General features: G+C 42.6%; 1 protein-coding gene across 7 annotated transcripts in view; it reads left to right on the top strand.

The window, feature by feature from the left end:
* LOC112574021 (ELAV-like protein 3) overlaps positions 1-25,499 on the top strand; it is a 29,882-nt gene extending 4,383 nt beyond the window's left edge. For 4 of the 7 annotated variants that reach the window (XM_025254808.1, XM_025254813.1, XM_025254807.1 and 1 more), the window contains 6 exons: positions 648-882; positions 7,960-7,992; positions 9,420-9,523; positions 12,425-12,578; positions 15,625-15,868; positions 16,452-25,499. In XM_025254808.1, coding sequence (XP_025110593.1) covers positions 648-882; positions 7,960-7,992; positions 9,420-9,523; positions 12,425-12,578; positions 15,625-15,868; positions 16,452-16,830 — 1,149 coding nt within the window. In that variant the 3' untranslated portion in view covers positions 16,831-25,499. Of the gene's footprint in view, positions 1-647; positions 883-7,959; positions 7,993-9,419; positions 9,524-12,424; positions 12,579-13,012; positions 13,167-15,624; positions 15,869-16,451 lie in introns of all 7 variants that reach the window. The other 3 variants (XM_025254809.1, XM_025254811.1, XM_025254810.1) reach the window with 3 other exon arrangements.
* Positions 25,500-26,244: the final 745 nt, after the last annotated feature.

The following is a 26,244-nucleotide window of genomic DNA, read 5'->3' on the forward strand; positions in this document are numbered from 1 at the left end:
TGGTATATTCACAGACCACGAATGAAAGATGACCTGTTGCTTTGTTTATCAACTAATAATATACAAATTCGGTTTCAGTGTACATCTGTATTCACACACTTTGTGTTCACATTCATACACCCATACCTATTCTTATTAAATCCCAACAAAATTCCATGTGCATTGATGAATTAAAGACATGATTGCATGTCATTCCTCAGCTCTTGATTGTGCCAGACATAATTTTAACTGCAAAGACACCTGTTATATTGTACAGTAATCAGCAGAGCACATTGCAAAAGTATGCATGCAGAATTCAAGAAAGAAAATAAGTCTGTGAGCATTAACCAAAGGTTAATTTGATAAGAAACTAGGAGCATTTAATGCTGTCAGTCTGTTGGCCATTTCTTATTTTCAGCTTGGAATAATACAAAGAAGTGTTATGCTGTTCAAAAACGGTCTTTGATCGTACAAATGTGTAAGAAGTGTGCGTGCATCAAAAAGGTTTCTTGGTGCATTTTTTTATAGAATGATAGTGGAGTGTTTAGTGAGACGCAGTAGCGTTCATGCAACCATGTCTGGTGCAAGAAGTCAGGTGGATGCTAGCGACTGTCAGTGATTGTTCTGCAGACGAACATCAAGTATTTTGTCCTGTCCCAATGTTGCAGATCACACTGGGTGAAACCATGATGGACCCAACCTCACACGCGCAAGTGGGAGGGGGAGGTGTGGTGACCCAGAATGGCACCACTTCACCCGTGGCCCTGCAGGAGGACGGTACCAGCAAGACAAACCTCATTGTCAACTACCTGCCACAAACCATGTCACAGGATGAGATTCGCTCACTCTTTGCCTCCATCGGCGAGCTGGAATCCTGCAAGCTCATACGGGATAAACCAACAGGTAAGGCATCATTTGAGTAAATACTTGGACTTTTTTTTTTATTTTGCCCCCTTTGTTTAAAAGAGTTATCAGGTTGTATTCTTTGATCTTAAAGAAAAAGATCCAGTTTGCTAGTTGTAGCTTTTAAATTGTTTTTCTCCATGCTTCTAAGATCTGTACACATCTTTATGGCTCTGCTGCACTACTTAGAATGTAACTACGTAGTTGGCAGTGCACTGGCGGGCAGCTGTGTGGTGATGTGTTGAACTCATGCCGGAGTCAACTACACGTTAATCGGTGCACACTATATTGTTGGACTCTTTTAGGCTCGCATCTCGGTTAGTAGACGCCTGTCATTTTTCGGCCTCCTTTTCATTTCCCCTTTCCACACCGCTCATCGGGTGCTTCCCATCGGGACACTCTTATCCTTTTACCTCCATGACCCCACGCCAGGTGTTCCTTCGGCGGCGCGTGTGTGGGAGGGGTTCACCGTAGGTCCAAGCCCAGTTGCTGATGGGAGTTACCTAAGCGTGTGGCACAACCATTCTTCCATTTTTCATCGCTTTGGCTTTTTTCTTGCTTAGTTTACTTTTTTTTACAACTTATTACTATTATTCAACAATTCGTCGGCAGTTACTCGGATTACAAGCGTGGGAGTAGTGTAGTCAGTGTCATTAAAAATGAATATGAGAGACGTGGCAATAAATAGTGGGATGGGGGAGAGGGAAGAGAGAGCAGAAATAGGGGAAGCATGATCATCATTAAGCACTACATCAAACCTTGTACGTGCTGCGGTAATGAACGACCACGAACGACGAAGTGGTAGTTTCTGGCGAATCGTGTACCTTGCCATGCTATGCGGTGGTTTGCGACAGCTGCAGATGAACAAAGACCGCGCAGGTAACTCTGTGGACTAAGCGATCTATGTGATCAATTTTTTTTTTTTTTTTTTTTTCGTTACGAGCATGTTGACTCATTAGATTATATTAAACGTGTAAAGCACACTGCGCATACGAAAGGAGGAAAGCATCCGGACAGTTGCGTGCGTGTAAGATGCGGATGGCGACCAGGTCACAAAGGTCGCGCGCGTTCGGCCCCAAAGAGAAGAACCCCGCCAGCTTAGACATTAGCCTTTGTGTCGATGTCCTTACTGGGCTGCCTCGGAGACCCTTTCTGCCACGCTTTTTTCATCGCTTATTCCATTGTGATCGCGCGCGTCTGGCGACGAAAGCCAGCTGGCTCCGCAACGGCGCAACGGCACGGAGCATGGATTGAGGGCATGGAGCTAGAGGGGAGAAGCTTGGGCAATCAGGCGCGGCACAGAGCTAGATTAGGGAGCGGTTGAAGCATGGACAGTCAGGGACGGCAAGGGCAAAGACGCTGTATGTGGCAGCTGCCGTCAATATTGCGCGCCATAGAGTGCGCAGGCGCGTGCGTGGGTGGGTAGGGCTCGGGCCATTTGCAAGGTTGAGAGGTTTCGAACCATTCGCCATTCATTCCCATCCACCCAGCTTCAAATGTAGCCATCGACACCTCATTCCCTACCCCCAGTGCGCGTGTGTGTTCGAGAAGAGTGAGTGGGTGGCATGAAGACCAGCAGAAGGGAGAGACGAACGACACCAGAACGCAGTTTCTGCGCAGCTTCCATCTCCCAGGCGATGAAGGTTTTTGGATGGAAGGAGAGAGCCATGCAGAAGAGGAATCAATACTCGCTGTACCCACTACAGGAGCGAATTTGTTCCAGCAGGACTGCACGCCCCAGTTCCGAAAATACGGCGGCATCGCAAGCCGCACCGGCGAGTGCTTCAGAGGGAATCGATTGCGCGCGACACGGAGGCCGAAACGAGTTATAAGAGCAGGAGGAGGACACGACTAGCAGCAGCAAACAGCACCAGCCGCCATCATCTCATCGAGCACTTGGTCACCGAACTGTCTGGAACAGTGCCAGGTTCTGCCTTGCTGGTCGTAGCAGCAAGGTTCCTGCTGTCAAGGTTGATGGTCGCAGGCAGAACGGTGGGAAGAAGGGTTCAAGGAAGGTTGGGGGAGGTGGGAGACATGGGGAAAATTTGGGAACCTGATGAGTAGGGTAGTGGTGGCAGGAATGGGAGTGCATCTCGTGTTGATGAAGTGCAAGGCAGTCAGCGAGGAAAGTAGACGTGAGTGAGGAAGAGGAACACTAACGATGATTGAACATCGGCTTTTTCGAGACTTTTTGTTGTTTTTTGTTGTTTTGTTTATTTTGGGGGGAGGGGGTGAAGGTTGACAGATGTTTGCGGCTATAGTGCAACGACGACCCGAACAAGCACCACAGAGACTCGAATGAATTATTCATCCTCAGCCTTTCGGCAGTATTGCACAGAGCGGTCGAGCTACCGCTAGCAAATCGGTCGCATTCTTTGGTAGGCTTTTTTTTTTTTTCATGTGGAAGTGTTGTACAAACCCTTACCCCTTATCATACTAACCACAAAGCAATTGTGATTCATGGTGTGAAAATACACAGCATATTTACCGTGCCCTTTACCCCACCCCCCTAATTCACCCCACCCTGTCCTCTTAACGCGCACATGAAAGGAGGTGAGGGAAAGAGAATGTTCGTTAATAATGAGGTTTGGAGGACCGGGAGGGGGTCTGAGTTGGAGAGGTTAATCGCGAGCTGGCTTCTCAAATGCACGATTGTAGCCTGCGTTCGCTGCGTCATCGTTATGCCGGGGCTGTTATCAGAAGGCGCGGACAAGCTGCCAGCCCTTAGGGCAGTCTGACGAAAAGATGCCAGCCCTTAGGGCAAGCTAGCAAAAAGGGGATCCAACAAGTTTTTTTTTTTCCAAAAACTTAAACGACTCCCTTAAAAATCGGATATTAGGTAATAAGTGTTTTGAAAATAAATGCGTCACTCTCCCATCCACCATTTTCTATATGTATGAAGTGTGAATGTGTAATAAGGACGCACTGTGTGTACGGAATTCTTTTCTACTCTTAAGAATGCCTTAACATTTATATTTCACGTTTATCTGCCGCTCAGGGAATTAGCAGACGGAAGGGCTTTTAAGCCAGATAAAAAGCAGTCCAGTGGTAACAGCAGAATCTGACAGAATGAGCACAAACTAGCATCCTTACATACAAGCTGCCATACAAGCAAGCTACAGCGATAGCGTGAATATTAAAGTATCGTGTGCTTTTGGGAGAATTGTGAATTGTATGCGTTAGTAGTGAACACGCTTTGAATGTACACTTCAGCAGCAGTGTACGAATTTGCGTGTGGAAAAGTACACATCATCCAGGCACAGCAAATAATCGATGTCTTGCTTTTCCCTCTCTCCTCCCATGTCCACCCCACGCCACCCTCACCCTCCATCTCTCGCTTTCTCATACTGTAGCGCGCGTAACACGCAGGCAACCCACACAATACAATAGACGAAGTTCGCCGAAGGGGGCGGGAGTTGGGTGGAGGATTGCGGGGGGAGGGGTTGTGGGGGTAGTGACTGCAGGCCAGCTGTAAGGTAGGCCCGGCGCTAGCACTTGTCAGATGCGCAAGTTGTACGGGCAGATGGGGGTGAGACGGCAGCTGGTCCAGGTTCGCTTTATGTCGCCTAGCCAATGAAAAGCCCGCTTCATCTCCACGCGGCTACCTGGATTTGCGCGGCGACCCAGGTAGACGTTAATTTCCTAGAGCTCCCGCTGCTGCGATCGACAAAGACTCGATACGGTCAGAACACCAAGCGACAGCTTTTAAGCTCGGCAACAACGGAAACGGCTGCTATTTCTGATGAAATAACGATTTAAAAAAAAAAATTAAAACAAAGCACACACATCGAAAAGAGGTTGGACTTTATTGCTTTCTGTCAGCCCCTGTTTTCTGTAAAATCAAGTTGTTTCTCTTATGAGCGCAATTATTTTTAAAGAAGGATCAGTTTGGTTTCTGGCCTAGCCGATTGTGTCTTTCGAAAATTCAAGAACGAAAGAAAGGAAATGAAACCAAAAAATAAACAAACAAAATCCGCTTGGCATTTACTAGTAACGCGAGGTACCTTGTGATCATTATTTACACATCCGCAGTATGTTCACGAATGCTATGATTAGTATATTGACAGTTTTCTTTTCATTTTTTAACCTTCATCTTTCCGGAATTCGATGGTGACACATGTTTACAGACCTGGCTGCTTAACTTGGATTTTACATTGAGTCCCTATTTTTCGAAGGTGGCAGACTATATCAGATTCCCCTTTCCACCCTTTGTTTCGCGCTCGCAACTCTACCTCGTGTGTGTGTGAGAGAGAGGTTAGAGCAGTTTTTCTCGCCCGAGGGCCGCACTGGACATGATATAAAATCTCGCGGGCCAGAACATGGCGCTTTTGCCAGAATCACCACATTAAAAATGAAATTGTTTTTGGTTAAAATGAGCGGGCTGGATGTGGTCCACGGACCGTAGGTTGGGCACCCTTGGATGATAGAATGTCATTCGAAAAAGTTGAGATGAAGAGTCTTATATCAATGTTCAGGTAATGTGGAGGATAAGGGTCGTCCTTTAAATCTTTCGGTCGTTCGGGAGTAAGTTGTTTGAGACAACTTTTCTCGGGGCCAGCTTTTTGTGGAGACAGTGCGCGTCTCCTCTCCTTCTCTAACTTATCTTTCTCGTTCTTTTTTGGAATCAGATGCTCATTCCTCTACTGGGTCGACTTGAAAGAAGGTGGCTGCGCTACACGGTTATCAAACCAACGTGCCGCACACGGGTTCAGACGCCAATGCTCTAACCGCTTCCTCCTGGTGTGGAGAGGGAAGGAGAGAGAGGGGGAAAAAAAAAACCAGCAAGTTTTTTTTAAAAAAAATGCAGGTCTGAGAAATTGAAAAAGGCGATGTACAAAACTCGATCACACTGAGAAATGTTGAATTACATGATGCCAAGTAAATCTTACACAATTCAGGGAAGTACAAAAAAGACAGTCTCAAACTCACTACTTGGAGACTGTGCTAGCACTTAAGAATGCTTGGGCAGGCTGTCGTAACATGTAGCGGTTGGAATCTGTTCAACCGCACTTCTCAGACCTCCCGAGGATCCACCAAGTTTTTAATCTCCACCGCGACCTTTCACAGTTATGTTCAGTCCTCGGCTGGCTGCTGTCTGATCCTGAAGCTTTCCTGTTCTCAGTGTGGACGAACGACGTGTATTCTTGACTTTCATTGGGGATGTGCTTTTTCTCCTTTTCGTTTTAGCACCATCGTGTTGAGCATTATCCTTCAGAAAATTTGATTTGTATATTTTGCATAGTGACATTTTCTTCTCGGTCACGTCATGTGTATTCTTGAGTTTATTTACCTTGCTCGTGTGTGAAGGACGTGTCGAAGGGCCAGTAGTGGTGTCCACTCCTGTAGGTTCATAGTGAGTCAAGTGGCAGGAAGCATCCTGCTGCTTCAGGCATTGTCCTGGCCCGCAGGTGATGCACCTCTGAGCGTGCAGTGTTGGAATGTTTGAAATAAACTGTTGCGAGGCGAGCGGCTTGCATTGAAAGATTGTTCTCAATTATAATCAAAATGGTGCGAGTATGTAGCCTTGCTGGCTTATTTGGGATACAGGGTGGGGATAGAGCGTAGGCCCTGTAAGGAACAAAGCCATAATAGCTCAGACTGTTGCTTTCGACGGCAACATGTCTTCATATTACAGTGTTTGATGAATTTTATTTTTCTTGGTTGACTGGCTGAATGAATGAGTCCGTCTGGGATAATTTGTGTCTTCCAGGATTTCTTTCTTTATGGCCTACAAACACAACGGCCCACCAACAAACATCCTCATCACATTGTTTCACTGTTTTCGCCACTGGCAGCTGTCTTTGGCACAGAAGAGGGAGACGTCTGCGAAACCGATCCTGGAATGCAGGGGCTGTTCACTGCGCCAGGCATTCTTTTCTTTTGACGCGTTCAGGCCTGTTCTCGCCCTCCGCCTATTTCTCTTCTTACCATTGGAAAGCCGAGCGACTCTCGACGTTAAAAGCCGGAAATGTGCACGGTCTCATACAACAGAAGAAAAACAACAACCCTCTGTCGCATGATTAGCGTTGCTCTCTGCAGTTCTTTGTCTAAACAGCTTACAGCGCGTATTTATTTTGGCGTCAGCAGGAGGACATCTGTTCTTCTAATCTTATTGAGATCCCGCTCGGATGGCGCGCGCACGTAGCTCTAGTGACGTCAGCCCTCTTCACGTCTCGGTGACGTATGCGGAGTCGGCTGAAGTACACCGGTAATAATTGTGTACTGTACGCATGGCGGGGTGTGTGAGTGAGTGTGTTTGTGATTATTTCATGCCACAGTATGCGTGGGAAATTGTGAACAGGCAGGATGAAAGTATTGTGTATCGGGAGGAGGGAGCGATGAAGAGTGAACGAACGTAACTCGCATCTTTACTCGTCGCCGACAGGCGCGGCTGTCCATCAGAAGAAAAGAGGTTTATCACCCCCACTACAAGGTTTTATCTTCCTTGCAAGATAAGCGTGTGTGGTGTACTCCGCCACCTCATTATTAGCTCTTCTGCTGGATTGTGCCTAGCGTGGTTGATGCCTGCAGATGCTCCCCTCTCCCGCACCAGACTCCGTCATCTGCTGCCTGCAGACGCACTTTGGCCTGGCTTTTGTCGAGCGCCGGCTCCGCATCCTGAGCCTCTCTCGGAATATCGGTCGCAGTACCAACTTTACGCACTCTTTCAGCTCAATTCTCTTTATCGTTCATTTTTCTACTTTCTTTTTTTCCTTTCTTCCTCACTTTCTTTCTTCCCCGCAGGCGGTAGGTAAGGGCCTCCTATGCTCACCGAGCTTTTAAAGTTCGAAGGTCGTAAGTGGGTCACCATTTATAGAAATGGCTGTTATGCACTTTTCTTTTCACGCATTTAAACAAATTTCACTCAGTTACATGTTTTCGTCGTGGTTAATTGGAACTTTATCAGAATAAATGGCTTATGAAGGTAGTTCGCGACGATCCCTTTACTCCAAGTGAACCATAGTCACCATCTTGGAAGACAAAATGGGGAAGCCCAGAAAATCTGCATGGTATTAGATCATTTTCAGATGAATATAAGATTCTTTGTTCTGACGACAAGTTTATTTCGGTTTCCAGACTCAAGGCTGACACAGAGTCTTTGCACAACTGGTAGGCAAATTTTTTTCTTATTTTTATATATCTTTTTAGACTCAGAAAAGGGGCGCGGGCAGTATTCTTCACGTGGGTGGAGCTGTTGGGTGGGGGGAAGGGTTTGCACGTGCGTCATGGATATAGGCGTGAAAAAAACTGCCTTAGCTAAGTTTCTTTTGCAACACGCCTAGCTTGCGTCTAGCAGCGGTGAGACAGCAAGAAGAGCGTGAAAAACAGCCATTTCTCCCGCCTGGGTGCCGAAATAGTTGCAGATGTGCCAGGCCTTCTTTATAAACAAGCACACGATTATTTCCCCCTTCTTCTTCGCCATCAGTGGTGAGACAAAAGCCTCCCTGTCTGCACAGAGAATGGCAAACGAGAATGGTGTAGAAAGAGGTTAGCAGTAGAGCTGTTGCATCAGTGCGCGAAAACGTACATCCATGTGCGTGCACATGCACGCAAGCTCCCCTCCCCTTTCTTGTTTATGTCTGTAGAAGGTATAGTTCATTTGTCAAATAGTTGTATTAAAGCTCTTTGCGTTTAGAATAAATTGGGTGTCTTAACCTGGATTTATTATATTTAATCTTGAAGTTTAACAACAGTGAAACTATGAGAAGATGGTGGAGACGACGAGGACTGATGGATATGTTTACCTTTAGCAACAAGTTTTTATTAAAGTCGTGGGCGGGTGATTGGGAGGAACTTCATGCAGGGTGGCCTGACGCTTTTAACAACTTCACAAAGTCAACATCGGGACTAGAGACTGACGGGTCTGCGCTTGACTATCAACAGGAAACCTAATTGCTCCTAAGCGTTGCTGTGCCGATGACTGAGGGAGTGCATCTGTGTTCAGGACGCGCACTATGCCTTGCCAGTGGGAGGGGTGGGGGAAGGGGTTCTGCTTTCTTCACCTGGGTAAAATCTCTTGGGCGTCAGCCATGAATTGAGAGAGGGGGACTCCTTAAGGATCTGTTAGTGTTAGCCTAGGAGTAGCGCTGTTGACATGTCATCTGCTTCTGAGTTTTATTCATTGGGCTTTTTGTTGTTGTTGTTGTTGACTATTGAGCAGTTTGCAGTAGGGTATTCATTTGCCTGAAGGAAGCAATGTAAGATGAAGCTTATGAAAGTTGAGACAAAAAGTGACTCTGCTGCAGTAGTAAAATAAAGACATGCATACTCACATTTTGTTCACTAAGAGAAAAGCGGTTGTGGCGAGCAATATGTAGTTTATTTCTGCATGGACTGGAAGTGGTTAAGAAGGAGTTAACATTTCATGCATTGTGATTGTTTTGCACTGTATCAGAATATGTTCATATCGTGGTAAAGAGGCATAGCACAGCTGACTTTTTCCTCTTTAAAGAGTAGCCCACAACAACAACAACAACAAATGTTGCTTGAGATGACATAAGAGGTTTTTCTAAAAAGCAATGTTTTTTCTTCTGCAGGGCAGAGTCTCGGCTATGGTTTTGTCAACTACAAACGACCAGAGGATGCAGACAAAGCAATAAACACACTTAATGGGCTGCGGTTGCAGAACAAAACGATAAAGGTGAGCAGAGCCCCCCTGCCGGGCCTTTAATTTTCTTTATACTACTGTCTTTTCTGTCCCGTAACTACAGAACCATATTAGCTAACTTTTCAGTTTTCACTAGATTCTTAACGTCATTGTATTGTAACTGCATCATTCATTGTGTTAGCCTATTTTCTGTTAATTTGGTAATGGGGAGAGCTGCATCATATGTATATGATTTGAAATTTGTTTATGGTTTGTATTTAAATAATTTCCTTTTTACATATTGTATTGATTTGAACTGTAGAGTTTTCTTACAGCAGTTTTTTTTTCAATTTTTAAATCCCTGTGCAGCTTCAAATCTTGTTTGTGCTGTATACTCTCTGTCAAGGTAGTAAAACATTGCGTGAACAATAATTAGAAGCAAGTAAAGAAATGTTACCATAACCTAAACATACCTCCAAGTCCAAAATGTCAGGCACACTGGGGTTTTTGGTTAGTTTAGTACCTTTTTCTTTTAACCTTGTTCTTCTTTCAGCATTTGTTAGTGCACTGTTGGTAATAATTTCGACTTACTGGAGCTTGGCTTCAGGAATGTGGAAAGTCTATCATTTATTTGACATTATTGGTTTTGCAAAAGGAATCTGTTGGTATTCCCAGCTATTTGTTCCTGTTTTATTTATTCGGCTTGTCAGTTTCTTCGTGAGACATTCTCGATATTTCAGAAAAGCACTGGAGAGAATATAGATGAACATTCAGTAATCCCTCTTGGGTGCCTTCAAGGCACTGCCAGCGGATTAATTTTGTACAATTACAGCTATATTAAAAAGCCAATGAAATAATATTTGCAGGAGAGGGACAGTGTCAGTATATCCAAAACATCACATTTTGCTACTTCTTCCCCTCCACATCTGAATGTTATTATCAACATAGGGACTAGCAGAGAGAACAAGAAGGATGTACCATCCAGAATAACTTTATTGGTAGGGCCAGACGTACAAAGACAAAAGGGGTGGAGGGAGGCCGTGGGTTTGAATAGACAGCTGCAGTGATAGTGACATAGTAAATCTAGAAAGCTGGAGAGCGATAACATGGATGGAGCATTTCATCTACATTCAATGAAGAAATATAAAGAAATGTGTTTGGGCACTGATCTGATTAAACATTAAGCTCGGACACCTCTAGTGGACAAGAACGGGCACAGATGTATCAGTCCTGAGAATATTAATGACAGCCAGCTTTATTGCCCTCCAAGTGCTATTGTTTGAAGACATTCATGTGAAAAGAAGGAACAACTGGCTACATCCGTTTTTACATTGCTGATTAGAGTTTCTGTTATTGTGTATCTGATAAATTTGTGCATTTCTCATTGCTTGGTTCAGCATCCATGTATTTTTGAGTCACTAACAACCAGTACTTAAAGCAAAATGGCGTGGGAAAAAAACAGTGAGCTGAGAAAATTTTCCAAAAAAATGTTTTTTGCTCCTTGGTTGCATTTTGCAAAAAAAAAAAAAACGACAAAAAAACAACAGTTGGATAAATAAAAACTCCTGTTCAAAAGGAAGCAACAGATAGCAACACAAATAACCTGCCTGCTGTCTGTCGGTGCATTTAATGACATGACAATGTTGGAAATTGGGGGCTTACCCTCAGTATTAAATCTTCGTGTCCCTGAAAAGAAATAAAATGCCAAATTGTCTAATGAACGCAAATCGAAGTTTTAAAAAACCAAATTTTTTAAATGAGGAGGTGTCGATACACATAATTTTTGATAATATTGACATTGATCTCCTAAGTAAAATCTTGTTTTAAAAACAGCTGGCGTCCACTTGTAGTAAATGTTTGAACATTTGAATTATTAATTTTAAAATACTTTGAGCTCAGGGAGGTTCCAAAGCATGGTGGTTGTTACATTCGACTTGATAACTGAAAGTTTGCCTACAAAACATCCTCAACCCACCTAACAGCCATGGGCACTAAAAATTTCTTTAACACGGAAATGTACAAGGCAGCGGAAGGAGAGGTTTTTTCCCCCTTCCTTTCTTCTCACCCTCCACCCCATCTACCATGTGTCCTGCCTCAGAGAGGCTGAATAACTTTGAATTCATTGCCTACGGCCGCCAGGCTATGGAACTGTTTTTCTATTTTTAAACCTTGGGCTCATAAGTGTTCTCATTATAAGCATGTAGGCCTTCAAGGAAGCCGGGTACAACGGTGGCTGGTGTTTTGCTGGGTCATCTTTCCGCTGGAGCAGATGAAAGAGTAATATGGAAGGAGAAAATTTTTACAGATTGCCATTCACCATTTTCTTTCATCACCTGGAGGCAGAGAAGAATAAAACATTCTTTTTCTACTTTAGGCCCTAAAGGTGTAGGAAGAATGGACGTGACACAGTGACCTCCATTATACACTTTAGGCAGTGGATCTGGATGGTGGCAAGATGGTGACCCAAGGCTGCTGCTGAGGAAGTTGTCAGAAGAAGATTGACTAATCTTTAAAAGTTTCTCCTTTTATTCACGTTTAAGCTGTTTTGTTCTGTGAAGTGTGAAGATCTTCTGCATGTAGGTGGATGTTGGTGTCATCTTCAAACATAACGGGGAGCATACCAGACTTGCTGCATTTTTCTTCTTGAAGATTTTCCTTTTTGTCACTCATCATGAGACAATGGATTATAGCAGAGTTTGAATAAATCAGTCTGCATGAGCTGAAAAACTGCTTGTCAGCAGTGGCTGCACATCTACCTTTTCTCAAGTCTGCTGGCAAAGATACTAGACCTCAGCAGCCCAGGGTGGAGAGCCAATCAAGAAGACCAAGTGCATCGAGACGTCTGACCAGTGCTTACGTTTATAATTTGTTTTCTTTTTTCCCTCCTTTTTTGCCCTCTTTACTAATTTGTTTATCACTTTGTTTTGCATTTTACAAGTGTTTGTTGATTTTCAGGTATCTCTTGCTCGACCAAGCAGTGAGAGCATTAAGGGAGCTAACTTGTATATTAGTGGCTTGCCAAAATCAATGACACAGTTGGACTTGGAGTCTCTCTTTTCTCAGTGTGGGAATATCATTACTTCAAGAATTCTATATGACCAAACGACAGGTACCTCATTTTGAAATTTCGATTATACCTTTGTATGAATGGTTGCTGCCACACATGCCTTGATACATCAGAAGCATTCTTGGCGCAGTTCCCACTTTTTCAGTTTTTCTGTTAGGGACATCCTTGCAGGAAATATTTTCCTTGGTTTATTTTTATTTTTTCCCCAAATTCTTTTGTTACCATTTCCCTTTTTAACCTGCTCTTTTTACCCCCTCCCCAACCAACCTGCAAAGCACATATCCCTCCCCTCTCCCAACAGAATTGTTTATCCAGAAGCAAACTGGGGGAGAGATCCAGACGTCTTGCAGTTTAAGAAAGCAAGATATTCCTGACGACAAGAAGAAACTGATGTATCGAAAAGTGTACCATGTACTGATGATTTATGCCTTTATTGAAGAACATTATGACTCACACAGCTTCACAAATTTTTCTAGGTGTCATATGCAAGGCCCAGTAGTGAAAGTATAAAGGGTGCTAACTTGTATATAAGCGGATTGCCAAAGTCTATGACACAGCAGGATCTCGAGAAACTGTTCTCCCAGTGTGGGAAGATTATAACGTCCAGAATTCTATATGATACAAATACAGGTCAGAAGGCTTTCTTTCCTCCTTCCTTTCTGCATGACCGGTCAGCTTTTTTCATTTCTTTCTGTGCAAATTACAGGAAAGTTGAACAATCATTTCTCCTTTGTTCATTTCTTTTTGAATTGCTTTCATTTGATTCTCATGATTTTTTTTCTTTTTGTCATTTGTTTCTGGAGAACTTGATGACTCCCTCCTACTCCTCCTCCTCTTCCTCCTCCTCCGCCCTCCTACCCTTCCCTCCTGCAGTATGCAATTTTATTTGGCTTACCTCCCATTGGACATTATCATGTTCTTGTTTTGCTTCATTTATAATTGGTTCAGTTTCCACTAACTTGCATGAGACTGTTAATCAAGTGTTGGTTGTACAAATCATCAGAGGCAAAAATCCAAACTAAAGACCTCTCTCTCTCTCTGTCTCATTTTTTCCTTTTTTTTTCTGTTCGATGCATACACATCAGTAACAGCGATAAACGTAGTAGAATGAAAAAGTACAGTTTGTTTCGTTTGGTTCAGTTTTTGGGTTTGTCCCTCAAACTCAAGCTTTGTGGTTAAAAATAAAAGCTAGTATTAGGCCGACAAATAAAAGTCTACTGTAAAACAATAATAGTTGCAATACTATGAGATCCTGCTACGTTTTAAAAAATCTGAAAGGTTTTTTTTTTAAGATATAAAAAAATTTGAGTTTCAGTGAAGTAGTTTGTAACTACGTTCCCTAGACTGTAAGTGAAAAAAAATGTTAACGAAGGTGAGCATGTTTTGAACACGAATCAAATCATTTTTCAGCATATTGTTTGGGTATGCAGCAGAAAAAATGTTGAAAAGCAGAGCTTAAGCTGTTTTCATTTCGTCAAGTTATGCTACCAATTACAAATTTTAAAATGGGTCCCCAAAGCTTTCAGTTGAAACTTCACTACCGCTATCCCACTGAATCTTGTTATTAGAGACAGAAATTTATTGTTTGAAAAGAAGATAAAATTTTATACATTCTGTAGCGCTTTTTTCTTTTTCTTTTCATTCTAAGAGACATTGCTATCTATTGTAGATGTTCTTTCGGTTTTTTAACTTCAGTAATTTTAGTGAAAATGGCTGGATTATGTATGTATCTCTCTGTATATCTACATGTTGTGTCTTGATTTCTTTGGTTCACTGTCGGTGTGTGTAAAGATGCAAAGATGTGTATATATTTTTAATGTTTGGAAACAGTGGAAAAAGAAAAAAAACAGAAACTAAAAGATAAAGCATTTTCATTATGTACAGCTGTACCTCAGATAACTTGGGCCTTGTGTTGATACCAGAATTTCAAACTTAACCGCTTTATTTACAAGCATATTCAAAGCAAGGCAGTGAAATTTGCATGCACTCTTGAATCAGCATAATGTTATCTGTGCTTTTCAGTGTTAATATTGTACATAATGAAAATGTTTTTATATGCAATTATCGATATAGAAGGTAAGGATCACAAGAGGGGCGTATCACATTGTCGGAAATCTGTGGTTTAGTTGAAAGTAACTTTCAACACAGTAATGCACAATCTGCCTGTCTCCGCTTACTGTGTGAATGTTGTTTAAGCTGGTAAGAGTTGAAAGAAAAAGAAAAAAGAAACCCTCTTAGTAATTTGCTAGTTGCTGATAGTTGGTCGCTTTAGAATCTTATCTGCTTTCACAATAAAAGCAAATTTACTTAACAATTCTACGAGGAACTCTACAGACGATTCTGCAGTGTGTTTAATTTCTAGACAAGGCAGGCAGCATATGGCTGCAGAAAATAAAGCCTGTAAATAACTAGTCTGTTGGAAATTGGACGAGATGAATATATAGAGGAAAGATTTTTGTGTACCCTGAGATTTGGACAAACCAGATAATGACTTCATAAGATGCCATTTTGATCAATTATTCTTTAATACCTAGATCATGTGATCAAGTAAGCACTTGTGTATCAGTTTGGCGCGTAGGATCAGTTTTGAGAACAACGTTTAAGATGATGTCACAAGACAAAGCCTTGACCGCCTGCCTGGTCGGTTCCTACTGGGATTCCCCCATCTGTCGGCGCTTTGGCTCTTGCAAACTAACACGGCGGGACGTTTACCAAAAACCCTTTGTCATTTCTGCAATCCCATTCCCAGTGAAGCTTTTTTCGTTTTCACGCAAGCAACAGCCCTTTGCCCTGTTCTATTCTGTGCTCAGCTTCCATCAGCACTTCTCTTCTTCTGACCAAGAGACTTTGATAGCGGGGGACATAGTCAAACGTACAGGAAATCTTGAAATGGCATGGCGTAAAACTGGTTTCAGACTTTAGCTAGCTTCTTTGTTTGCCCCTTATTCCAAAAAAAGGATAAGTACTTTTTTTAAAAAATCAGAACAGTTTCCAGTTACGGTGAGGAAGGCGAGAAGATGGAGTTTTGCATTGATGGAGACATTGGAAGCAATAACGCAAGCCCTGCCTCTGTCCTGTTGTGTTGCAGGCCTCTCCAAGGGGGTTGGCTTCATTCGCTTTGACCAGCGTGTGGAGGCCGAACGCGCCATCCAGAAGCTCAACAACCACATACCCGAGGGCTGTATTGACCCTATAACTGTCAAGTTCGCCAACTCCCCGAGCTCCAACAAAAATCTTGCGACCATGACGCCCTTGGCGCTCGCCACATATCTGTCGCCCACGCGCCGCTTCTTCGGACCCATCCACCACGCCACTGCCACCAGCAGGCTTAGGTAAGAGAATAACAAGTACATAGTTGAACTGTGTCGGCTAAAGGAAAGTTTTCAGTTATTTCCATTAACATTTTATTAGCAACAGAAGAAAGGATTACTTTTAGGGGACTAAAATCTCACTAGTTCAATTTTCAAAATAGATTTTGAACCAAAAAAAAAAACTGTTTGCAGATGGAAAAAGATTGTTGATAAACTGAAATTCAGGTTTTATCTTGTCTCGGGAGGTTTCAGAATGAGGCATTTTGAAAGAGTAATGACCTCATTAAATGCCACTTTGGTAGTCCAGCTCTCCAGTAATATGTGACGGCGTGTTACTAAGTGTGCAATATTCCCCGTTATCTTATAGTCACTAGAAATCAAGGTCAGGATTAGTAGGGAGCGTTTTCATTAAAGAATAGTTATCGACTTAAGTAGCCTCGACTACAGCACTCGCATTTAGTCTCGGAAAACAATACAAGCACCATGCGAACCGAAGCCCCTGTATATTTGTGCCCAACAGCCAAGATTTAAAATAGGTAGTGTTCTCAACGTCTTCTTCTGGACATTTTTAAAGACCACAGATAATACCCGTGATTGTCAACAGATACTCGCCCCTGGAGCCTGGTCTGCTACCCAACGCCATTCTTCCCCCAACTCTAACCACAGCAGCGGCGGCTGCAGCCGCGGCAGCTTCGAGCACAGCCACACCAACGGCCCTCAACAGCACCGGCTGGTGCATCTTTGTCTACAACCTGGCGCCGGATACAGAGGACAGTGTCCTGTGGCAGCTCTTCGGTCCTTTTGGAGCTGTGCAGAGTGTCAAAGTCATTCGCGACTACACATCGGGCAAGTGCAAGGGTTTTGGGTTTGTGACCATGACCAACTACGAGGAGGCCCTGGTGGCCATTCAGAACCTCAACGGCTTCACCTTGGGAAACAGAGTCCTTCAGGTCTCCTTCAAGTCCAGCTGTCGGAAACCCTAGGTTCTGCAGCTTGTTTGGAACTGGTGTGACTGACCAGCCAGCTTTTTTGTCACATGATTTTCAAACACCATGACCACTGCAGCAAAAGAATTTAAAAAGAAAAACCAAAGCTTCCATTCGTGGAGGAGGTTTTTTGAGGATAAAATCTCACTAGTTCAATTTTAAAAGTCGAACCACTGGAGGAAATTGATGAATGGACTGGGTTTTGGTCGTTCGTCCTTTCCTGCAAGTGGACAGTTTGATGGACAGAAGAGATGGGACAGCATTTGTGATGCAAATTCAAGAAGCTAGACTGCTGCTGTGGAAGTGCAGCGCACATGTGTCGTATGCTTTGTGCTCGAAACTTGCAAGTAATATTAAGGAACCAACTTGTCCCCTTTTTTGGCTTCATCACCTGTTTTCCAGTCATCTTTCTTTTCTGTTTATAATGAATTTAGTGTCGTTTTGCATAATGCCAGGCTTGTCGGTGTCACCAAATTCCATTCAAAAAAGTCGATTCGTTCATTTGGTTTAGTAGGGGATGGGCTGGGTAGTGAGCGAGGGGGGAAGAATGATGAACGGCATTAACGTTAAAATTACCGAAACTCTCTTCTGTAAATTTCTGGAACTGCTGATAAAAATCTCTGAAGACGGTTCGGGTAATTTAGGACAATCAGAGATGTGAAACGGGTGCAAAAAAAAAAAAAATTGTTTACTGGCTTGTTCTCGCGTACCGAACGATGCATTTTACCGGGTCTGTCGCGAAAGCGTTAATTAGTGCAGCTGAGAGCGTCTAAATGAAGGTTCACGAGCTTTTTTTCTTCGCATCACGTGATGCGGCGATGAGCAGATGGGGAAGGGTGGGGATGGGGGTGCGTATTTTGTTTTTAATGTCAAGTTAAGGTATCTTCATTCGCATTTTTCCCCCCATTCGACGATGTGTGATATCGTAACGTGGCACAAGGCACACCGACGGCGTGGACGGACGCGGCGCACCTTAGTGGTCGCTGTAGGTGTGCGTGGTTGAGAAAAGTTAGTTGTGATGGTTCCTTGGCCTGCGAGCCATGGCGAGGCAGAGCTATCTTGTTTGTGCATCATTTTTGCAGCCCCTCCCGATATTGTTACAAGTCTGCAAGAACAACAAAAAAAAATCTATTAAAAAAAAACCACTTGTGTACGAGAAGCCTAAAGAGGCGAATAGATGTGCATAATGGAGCGGACACTCACCTCAACTTATTTCTCTTTCATTTTTTTTTTCTTCCTTCATTCCTTTTTCTGTCCCCCATCCATTCTCCTCCCAGTTTACAGAAACATCTTTTTTTAGGGAAACCTCGCACTATTTTTTTTCACTCAGTTCCAAAGACTTCCCAGCACACACCTACAGACAGATGACAGATACACGACACTACATTCACTCTTCCATTTTCATGCTGAGGAAGAACTGTTTTTCGGTGTTTTGCTGATTGAACAAAATTATTTGAACTGCAATCTCCCAATCTTTTCTGGTTCGTCTCCACCCCAGTCCCGTTTATTATTATTATTATTTTATTTTATCTTTTGAATCTTTTAAAGATTTCACCACTAATATGGTCTGGCTATAATATTTTCTTGGTTCCCCATATCTGGAATATGATTAACTTATAAATGTCTTGTTTGACTTTTTCCTATGTAAATTTCAGTTGTGTATTTAATTCATTGTGTTTATCGTTCTAGATTAATACGTGTTCTAGAGACAGTCTGTGAATATGATATTGGCATAATTTATGAATGATTGTGGGAGATTTTTCCTTTTTTTCCTTTTTTTGTCTCTTCATTGCACGTAGCCAGCGCTCAATTTCTTATATATTCAGTATTGTTACCATGTTGTCCTATTGCTTTGTTTGTGTTTTTTCTCAACCACAAAGTTTTTTTCGTGGTTCATTATTAAATTTCTGTTCACTTTCAGTTGTGTTTTTCGTTGTTTTTGTCAACAGCATGATTTGAATTGAGTTCGATTTACAAGTTGCCTTTTCTGTTCATTTCCTTTTCTTTCTTCTTCTCTGTTCATCTCACGATTTTGAGTTCTTGGTGTTACGCTGTTTCATTCTTAATGCCAACAAGGCAAGGAAGAGAACAATTGTCCTGCACGTGGGCTGCAACTGAAAAAATTTGCGCAGGGAGATTCACAAGCCCTGGGGTTAAAAATGATGTCCAGCTTGCGCGAAACGTTCGTATTAATATTTAATATTTAACTGTCATAACTTTTGTTGACGTTGTTCTTTGGTTGGAATGACCTGCCCGCTCCCCCTCCCCTTTTGGCATGTGCGATTTGCTGCGTTTTAGTTTTTTTAGTAGCCAGCCAGTTCATCGGCTTTCTGTTTTGCACAGAACTTGTGACTTGCTGCAGTTCTTTTTGTCCATCACTTGCCCGCTCATTATTCACCCAGTCTCCGCATGCCTGACTCTGAAACTAACACACATAAAGTATATTATATATTATATCTATCTTATCCTCCGTGCGAGGCCATTTGATGTAGGTACTTTGTTCAGTGACTGCAAAGGTGGTACTTTCTTTTTGCGGGAAGTGCCAAATGGGGGGGCTGTCGAGTCGTTGACGTTAATTCAGACCCCCCCAAACCCCACCCCCGTGTATACAAGACTTTTAAAGTGTCGCCTCGAGTGCAGTGCCGAGTGCCTATATAGTCGCTAGAAGAATAGCTTTGAGGGAGAGTACATTTAAGACGACTCTGCACAATACTTGGCAAGCTATTCTCAGAGCAGGTATGAACGAGTCTGCGGAAATACCCGTTCATATCTGCTTTAGACTGTTTACACATCATGAGAGAACATAAAAATAGAAATAAGTCTAGAGAATGCTGAATTTTTATAAGCAAATACACCCGATCTTCCAGTGATGCAAAATACTGTTGAATTTAACTTTTTTGGATGGAATTTTTTCAACATAATGTTTAAAAAGGTCACATGACTCTATTTGTGTACTATTGGAATATTTCCAGGAAACTTTACATTGTTTCCACGGCTTCCCCCCTCGCCCCCCTTAATTATTATCTTTGTCAAGGTGTTTTACATCTGTGTCATTTTTGAAGGCATATCTCTGTTCTGATCTCATTTCTAGCCATAATGCTAATGAAGTTGTTGACTACTTTTGACCACAGTTTGTATTCGAAACATTCCTTTTTGGCAGATGTATTCAGTAGCCTTTTCATTCACTCGGTATGCACAATGGAATCAGTTCCTCACTTTCCTTTCGGATTTCTTGCGGTATGGGGGCAGAAAAAAAAAGTTAATCCGACGAACCTGACCATGTGTAATCTTGCTGTGTCAGTGCGGTTAATACTGGATTCGCAGCAGTTTTGTTTTCAGGGGAAGAAATTGCAGAGGGGTTCCTTGTGCTTTATTCTCTTCAAGCATCCAAAACGTTTATCGTGAATTTATATGTCCTCGAACAATTTTTACATGAAGAAAAACCAAAAAGATTCTGAGGAATTAGGTCAGCTTTTATAGTTAACATTTTTTACAGAAAAATAAGAGATCTGAGTTTTTTGGCAAATGTTGTTGGAAATTTTTACATGTCATTGTTCTATTTTGAGATGCGCAGAACAGAAGATCAATTATTCTTTTACCCCATGTGTACGTTCTCCACGTGAGGTCACACGTGACTATGATGAGCCATGTTGGCCACCCCCTCCCCCGCCCCACCTCCCAGAGGCCGTGACATATATGCAATTCCAATTTGATGCTACCCAGGTTTGTGAAAGAGTTCATCTGAAGTGAGTGTAGTGCTTTTTCGTATGATCTTTCCAGACCAGTCGCTGTCGTCTCCTAGAAACGAAATCAGTAGACCTCGTTAGCTCACTCAGCATGCACTGACCCTCGTGGACGGACCAGAGTGACTAGGCAGTGGCTAGGCAATGCGCCATCCTTGGTCAGCTGCATATATCTAAGAGCACATTTCAAGGGAGGATGCGGATGAAGCGCAGCTCTTTATGGCTACCCAAATTATTTACCTGTTTTGTCTTTGCAGAGGTTCTAGTCACATTTCTATTTCAAAGCCACTTATACACTCTAGTCTTAAGCTATTATTTGATTCGATATACTGCTGCTAGACGTCGGTTGGAGTGGTGTGATTATATTGTCATTTTTATTGAAACTGAAGTGGATATACTGCCGTCTTCTTTTAAAGCCACCGTTTCTTTGCCCTCCCTGACAAGCGGAAGCGCTGATGAGAAACAGCGAAGTCGCACATAGACGAAGCCTTCGGTTGGTTTATAGGGCTAGGAGGTACATAGATATTGGATCTGTTAGGTTTACAGGAAAGCAGTTTTGTGCTGAAAGATTGCCTGTTAATAATCAAGTGGACAATTTGCGATGGACATGACGATCTATTGGACTGCGCTACGTTTCCCACAAAGCTTTCCGAGTTCGTAATTTATCATTTAACATTTAGTACCTAAACCTCCATTTTAAAGTCGGAGGTAATGCTTTCTTATCCTCGAACGCTATTCAGGAAGTAGCTTTAAGTCACCTCGATACACAGAAGCAACAGGCAGCTGGTTGTTGTTTTTTTTTTTCTCTCTTTTGGTCGACGCAAGGTAGCTGACAAATCAGAAATATTCTGCCGCTGGTACAAAATGCAGCACCTGACTGCCACCAAGGAAACTTTGTCGAGTCCTGTGTTCTCAAAGAATGTTTCTAATGACGACCTATGGTAGGGTAGGCAGAAACATTTTGCATAGACCAGTGTGGCTTTTCCTTTCATATACTAACTGTGTGTGCTTTGTCGGCTGACGTTCTTGTCAGGGCTTGGGCAGCCTAGTACTGCTCTGTGCGTATGTATGTTTTTTTTTTACATCTCCCAGGGATCCACGGAGGCAGCTGCCCATTCGGACCCCACTCGTAGCGGCTAACCACTAGATTTAACCTGTTGAGTGTGGAGTTTCCCCTCCCCCCTAATACGTAACTGCCTGGCTGTTTGCAGAGGGCGTTAAGGCAAGTGGTTTCAATCTCGTTTTTCACTTGGCTGGGGGAGAGAGAGAACAAAAAAAAAACCACTACCCATTCTTACTTGCCCACAAATTGTCCACTGACGAAGCAGATCAGCTAATACAGAAAAAAGGCTCATCGTCTTTGCTTGGCTTGAGGTCAAGAAAGAGCGACCCCACCCCTCCTTCACCCTCACCAAAATAAAACACTTCCATCCTGCTGTTTGTTCCAGAACCCCCCACCCCATGCTCGCCTGCCCTCAACCCAAAGAGCCAACAAAAGTTATGATTGTTTTGGATCGATTTCACGCGTTTGTTTTTCCCCTTCCTCCCCCTCTCTGCCCCGAACATTTAAACTAAGCTTTCGATTTTGTCTTGGATATGAATTGCGCCTACCGATTGACGTCGGGAAGGTTTTCGTAGATGTTTAGCTGTGTTTATATTTCATTAATGGCTTTTTAATGTGTTTTTTCCCCAATTCTGAATTTGTAGTTTTTTCATCCATTTTAGACGTTATGAGGACTCACCGTTTCCGGTGTGTTTTCCTTGATGATTCCGAGTTTCATTGTTCAGTGTTCATTGTTTATCGCGTTATTTCCACTTTGAATTCATTCCAGGTGTCCCTGGACACTGCAAGCAAACAAAATGAAGATGGCTCAAGCAAACACGTTTTGCTTGATTATTGTCTTGAGTGAACTGGTTTTAGCACAGCTTCTTACTATAACCCTCCCCCCTCCATTAATCAGTGCTCCGAACTTCCCGTCCTCCCCAACTATGCTTTTCTCACACATGGACGCAGAAAAATAGATGGATTAAAAAATGTAATTAAAAAAAAATGATCAACAGCAACTACTTTGGGCAACATCTGTTTTGGGACTAAAAGTATGATGAGAAAAAACAAAAAATATTAAGTAAGAGAGAAAGATCTGCAGAGAAGTTAAAGTAGAGATAAAAGTACAAGTCCCGCAGCAAACAGCATAGTGTTTTTTTCGGTAATCAGTAATAACTTTTCGGGAACCAGAAATAACTGCGTATTCTGGGGAACTGATTATTGGTGGACTGAACGTAGTTGGGTTAGTGTCAATGTGCGCGCTAAATGTGATATTATTCTGCGTGCGTGCATGTTTGTATATGTGTGCGTGTGACATGAGTAAAGTTTCACACCAAAAAAAAAAAAAGCAGGAAAAAAGCATAAATGCTTTGGGCGTTCGGATCAAGATATACACATTGTATAGTTTGAAAATAAGGTTACTATTTCAAAATGAGAACACAATGGAGTATTCAGTGGATTAAGAAAGAAAATGATAATGTGAATATTGCTGCAGAGCAACAAGTTAATGCATTCAGGATGACAGGTTCTGGGGTGTATACATGTGATATTGCCTGTTGTAGACTCGTTGATGGGACTGGTATCAAAGTTTTTACAAGGATAAAGTTTTCCTATTCTCACCCAGCAGCTGAACGATATATTATCGCTGGAGCATGTGATATTTCTCTGTATCTCCGTCAGCCAGGCTTGCGTTGAACAAAAAATGTCTTTACCAGAAGATAAACACATTTTGGCCTTTATTTTCAATTTCACTGTGAATCTGAACCGAGTCAGCATTCTTTAACGCAAACTTTTTTCAGAAACTTGTAAAGTTTAAGAGCTTTTTCATTAAAGGAATAAAATTATGGGTTAAAGAATCACGCGTTACCGGGGGCAAGGGCGGGGGCGAGTGATTGAACAAGCAAACTAACCAAAAAAAAAAAAAGGCTGATAGCAATTAAGGCCTTCTAGATTTTATAATGCCAGCGTCGGGAAAATGTACGATTTGTTATGTAAATTGCAGTTGTTAAACTATTAGATGTTAGTTGAGTTTAGAGAGAAATAATTGCATGGTTTCTTGTTTGAGAGCGAATTCCATGGGTGAAGAGCAGCTCTGCTCGTTTTGTATCCTTGGCTCTGTGCCAAATTGACAATAAGCATCCAAAGCAAATTTGATATGTTATTGCTTTTTTTAAAAAAAAAGAAAAGAAAAATAACACATGTTAAGTAGTTCTCGAAACTTTTATCAGAATATCAGAAACAAGAAGAATGGCTGATGTTATGTGACGGTGAATACAACTATTTATGTTGACGTCCGGTCTCAGAAAACAGATTCAGGCTTTTTTTTAAAGCAAAAGGGTTGAAATGGTTGTTGATAGAAAACTGATGCGCCATTTTGTTCAGAGGGGCCGGCAGTTCTGTAACGACCTCGGTTTTTTTTTTTCACGTTTCATAGCAGTCTCGTGAGTAGTTACATTTAGCAGCAATCTTCCTCCCTGTTCTCGGTCAGCTGATAATGGCATCGACTTGAGAGAAGACGACCCCAAACCTTGCTCCATTCGACTCACATCTCTCTCTCTAGGGCAGGCTAGAAAAGATACTCCCAGGTCCCCACCACCACCTTACCATCACACTCCCTCCCCACGGTCACTGTCGCCGGGCTAGGCCCTAAAAACTGTTGGCACTGGGCTCAGCCGTGTCCACCCCTCGCCTCTCCGCCTCCAGTAGCGGCCGTGTGGTGGCTTGACAATGGCGTGAGAGAAGTGTGTTGATGCATCTTCGTTCCTCAAGAGGTGCTGCTGATGGCGTTTCTCTTACATTTCTATAGAGAACTACGCCGGTGGAGATCACGATCTAGTCATTTTGCTAAACGATGTTTGTTTCTTTGTTTACTCGGTGCAGGTAATTAAAAGGAGACAGGATCCTGGAACGGCGCCAGCAGTTTCCTCAGAAGTCGCGGTTGGTCGGGTCTTTGCCGAGCACCAACTCTTGTAACGAGGGAAACTATCGGCTATCAGAATGTACTGTCGCAGTCCGGTTGACCTCCTACACCTTCTTACCCTCCCCACACCTCCTCCCCCCAAAAATAACCGGTAGGAACATCCGCTAGCAGCGTGATGATCTTTGTGGAGGCTTTAAAGACAGAGAGAGAGAGAAACGGAGTCGATCCACAGTAAGGACATCATTGGCGCCAACACTATGATCCGTTGCTTTGGAAGGATCATGTCTTATTATTCGGTGGATAATCTGGTTCTGGTTGTTAACAACGATATGGAAAAAAATTCCTTAGAACACAGATTCAAAAAGTCTTCGTTTTCCACTAGGCCATAAGCTGCTGAGTTTCCACTGAGGAAGAAACTTAAGGTTTAAAAAAAATAACATGTTTACTGACCAAAGAGGAATCTCGCGCAGACGATCCCTAACAGGCTGAACGAGTAGACGGAGTGCCTACCAAAATGCCGACATACATTTGCGCGCCATTTTAGGTCCTCAGGTTAACTAAACTAACCTCTGCTGATAGCCCCATGAAAGTCGAATAAAAACAAACACAAAAAAGTTATAACCATTTCTCCCCCTTTTCCCCAAAACGCAATGTGAAGAAAAACCGTCACTGGTTCTGAAGAAGACTATATTTACCAGCTATAGTTTACCTTTTAACTGTGTCGAGTTCTCAGTCTTAATTAAGTCTACCCTTTGTATGGGTCTTGTTTCCTTTCCTGACGTCTGCGTTAACTCCCGTAAGCCCCTGGCCGTCTGTACGTTCGTTTGTCTGTTGTCTGCCTCAACCGATCCATGCTATATTTAGATTGTTGTCTCCGTTGACTTGGTAGTTGGTTGTATTGCAATATTTGTACTTTTACATGTGGAAACATTTACAAAATAAAAAAAGAAAAAAAGAGCACTTATGGTTCTAGTCATTGGTAAATTTGAACTTGTAGAAAGCTTGAACGCATTTTGGTTTATGCATGCATAAATCGAACGTGGTTTGTTTGTTTGTTTGTTTGTATTTTTTTCTTAATGTTTTGACGAGCTTTTTTAAGCTTTCTTGAAAATCTGTTGCTGTTGAGCATGGTTGTTAAAATGTGGGGATTTGAATTTTGTGTCAAAGGTGGAAAGTTGCATGTCAGAATGCGAAGACTTGCACACAGTGTGAAGCGTGGACTGTGTTAATTAAGAACGACACTAATCAGCTAATCACTCAACCGGCGCCAAGCGTGTTAGACGCGGAAGGTAGCATTAACCCGAAGGGTCGTCTGGTCCTCCTCACACCCCAATGAAGCAAGCGCCAGGTTGATGGATGCAAACAATTCCAAATACTTTTAATCATGCTTTCAATACAAAGTTTGTGTGCCTAGACAGGGTGCCTGGCAGTCACAGCTGGCAACTAATCAACAGTACCTGCTGCATCAGGTGCAACCACAGTACACAACTTCCCATGATGCAATGGGCTTTTCTTTCCTTCATTTTTTTTTTCATTTTTTTTTTTTTCATCTTCTTTTCTTTAAAGTGCGGAGGTGTGTATGTTTATGAAAACGAGTGATTCTATTTAAAGAAACTGTTCGCAGCTAGTCATGACCCAAAGTACTGGCACATAACCGTGGGGATGTTTATCCCCCATGGACAACAGCTGTGGGCAACAGGAGC

The sequence above is a fragment of the Pomacea canaliculata genome, linkage group LG10, assembly GCF_003073045.1.
Source record: "Pomacea canaliculata isolate SZHN2017 linkage group LG10, ASM307304v1, whole genome shotgun sequence".
Classification (NCBI taxonomy): domain Eukaryota; kingdom Metazoa; phylum Mollusca; class Gastropoda; order Architaenioglossa; family Ampullariidae; genus Pomacea; species Pomacea canaliculata.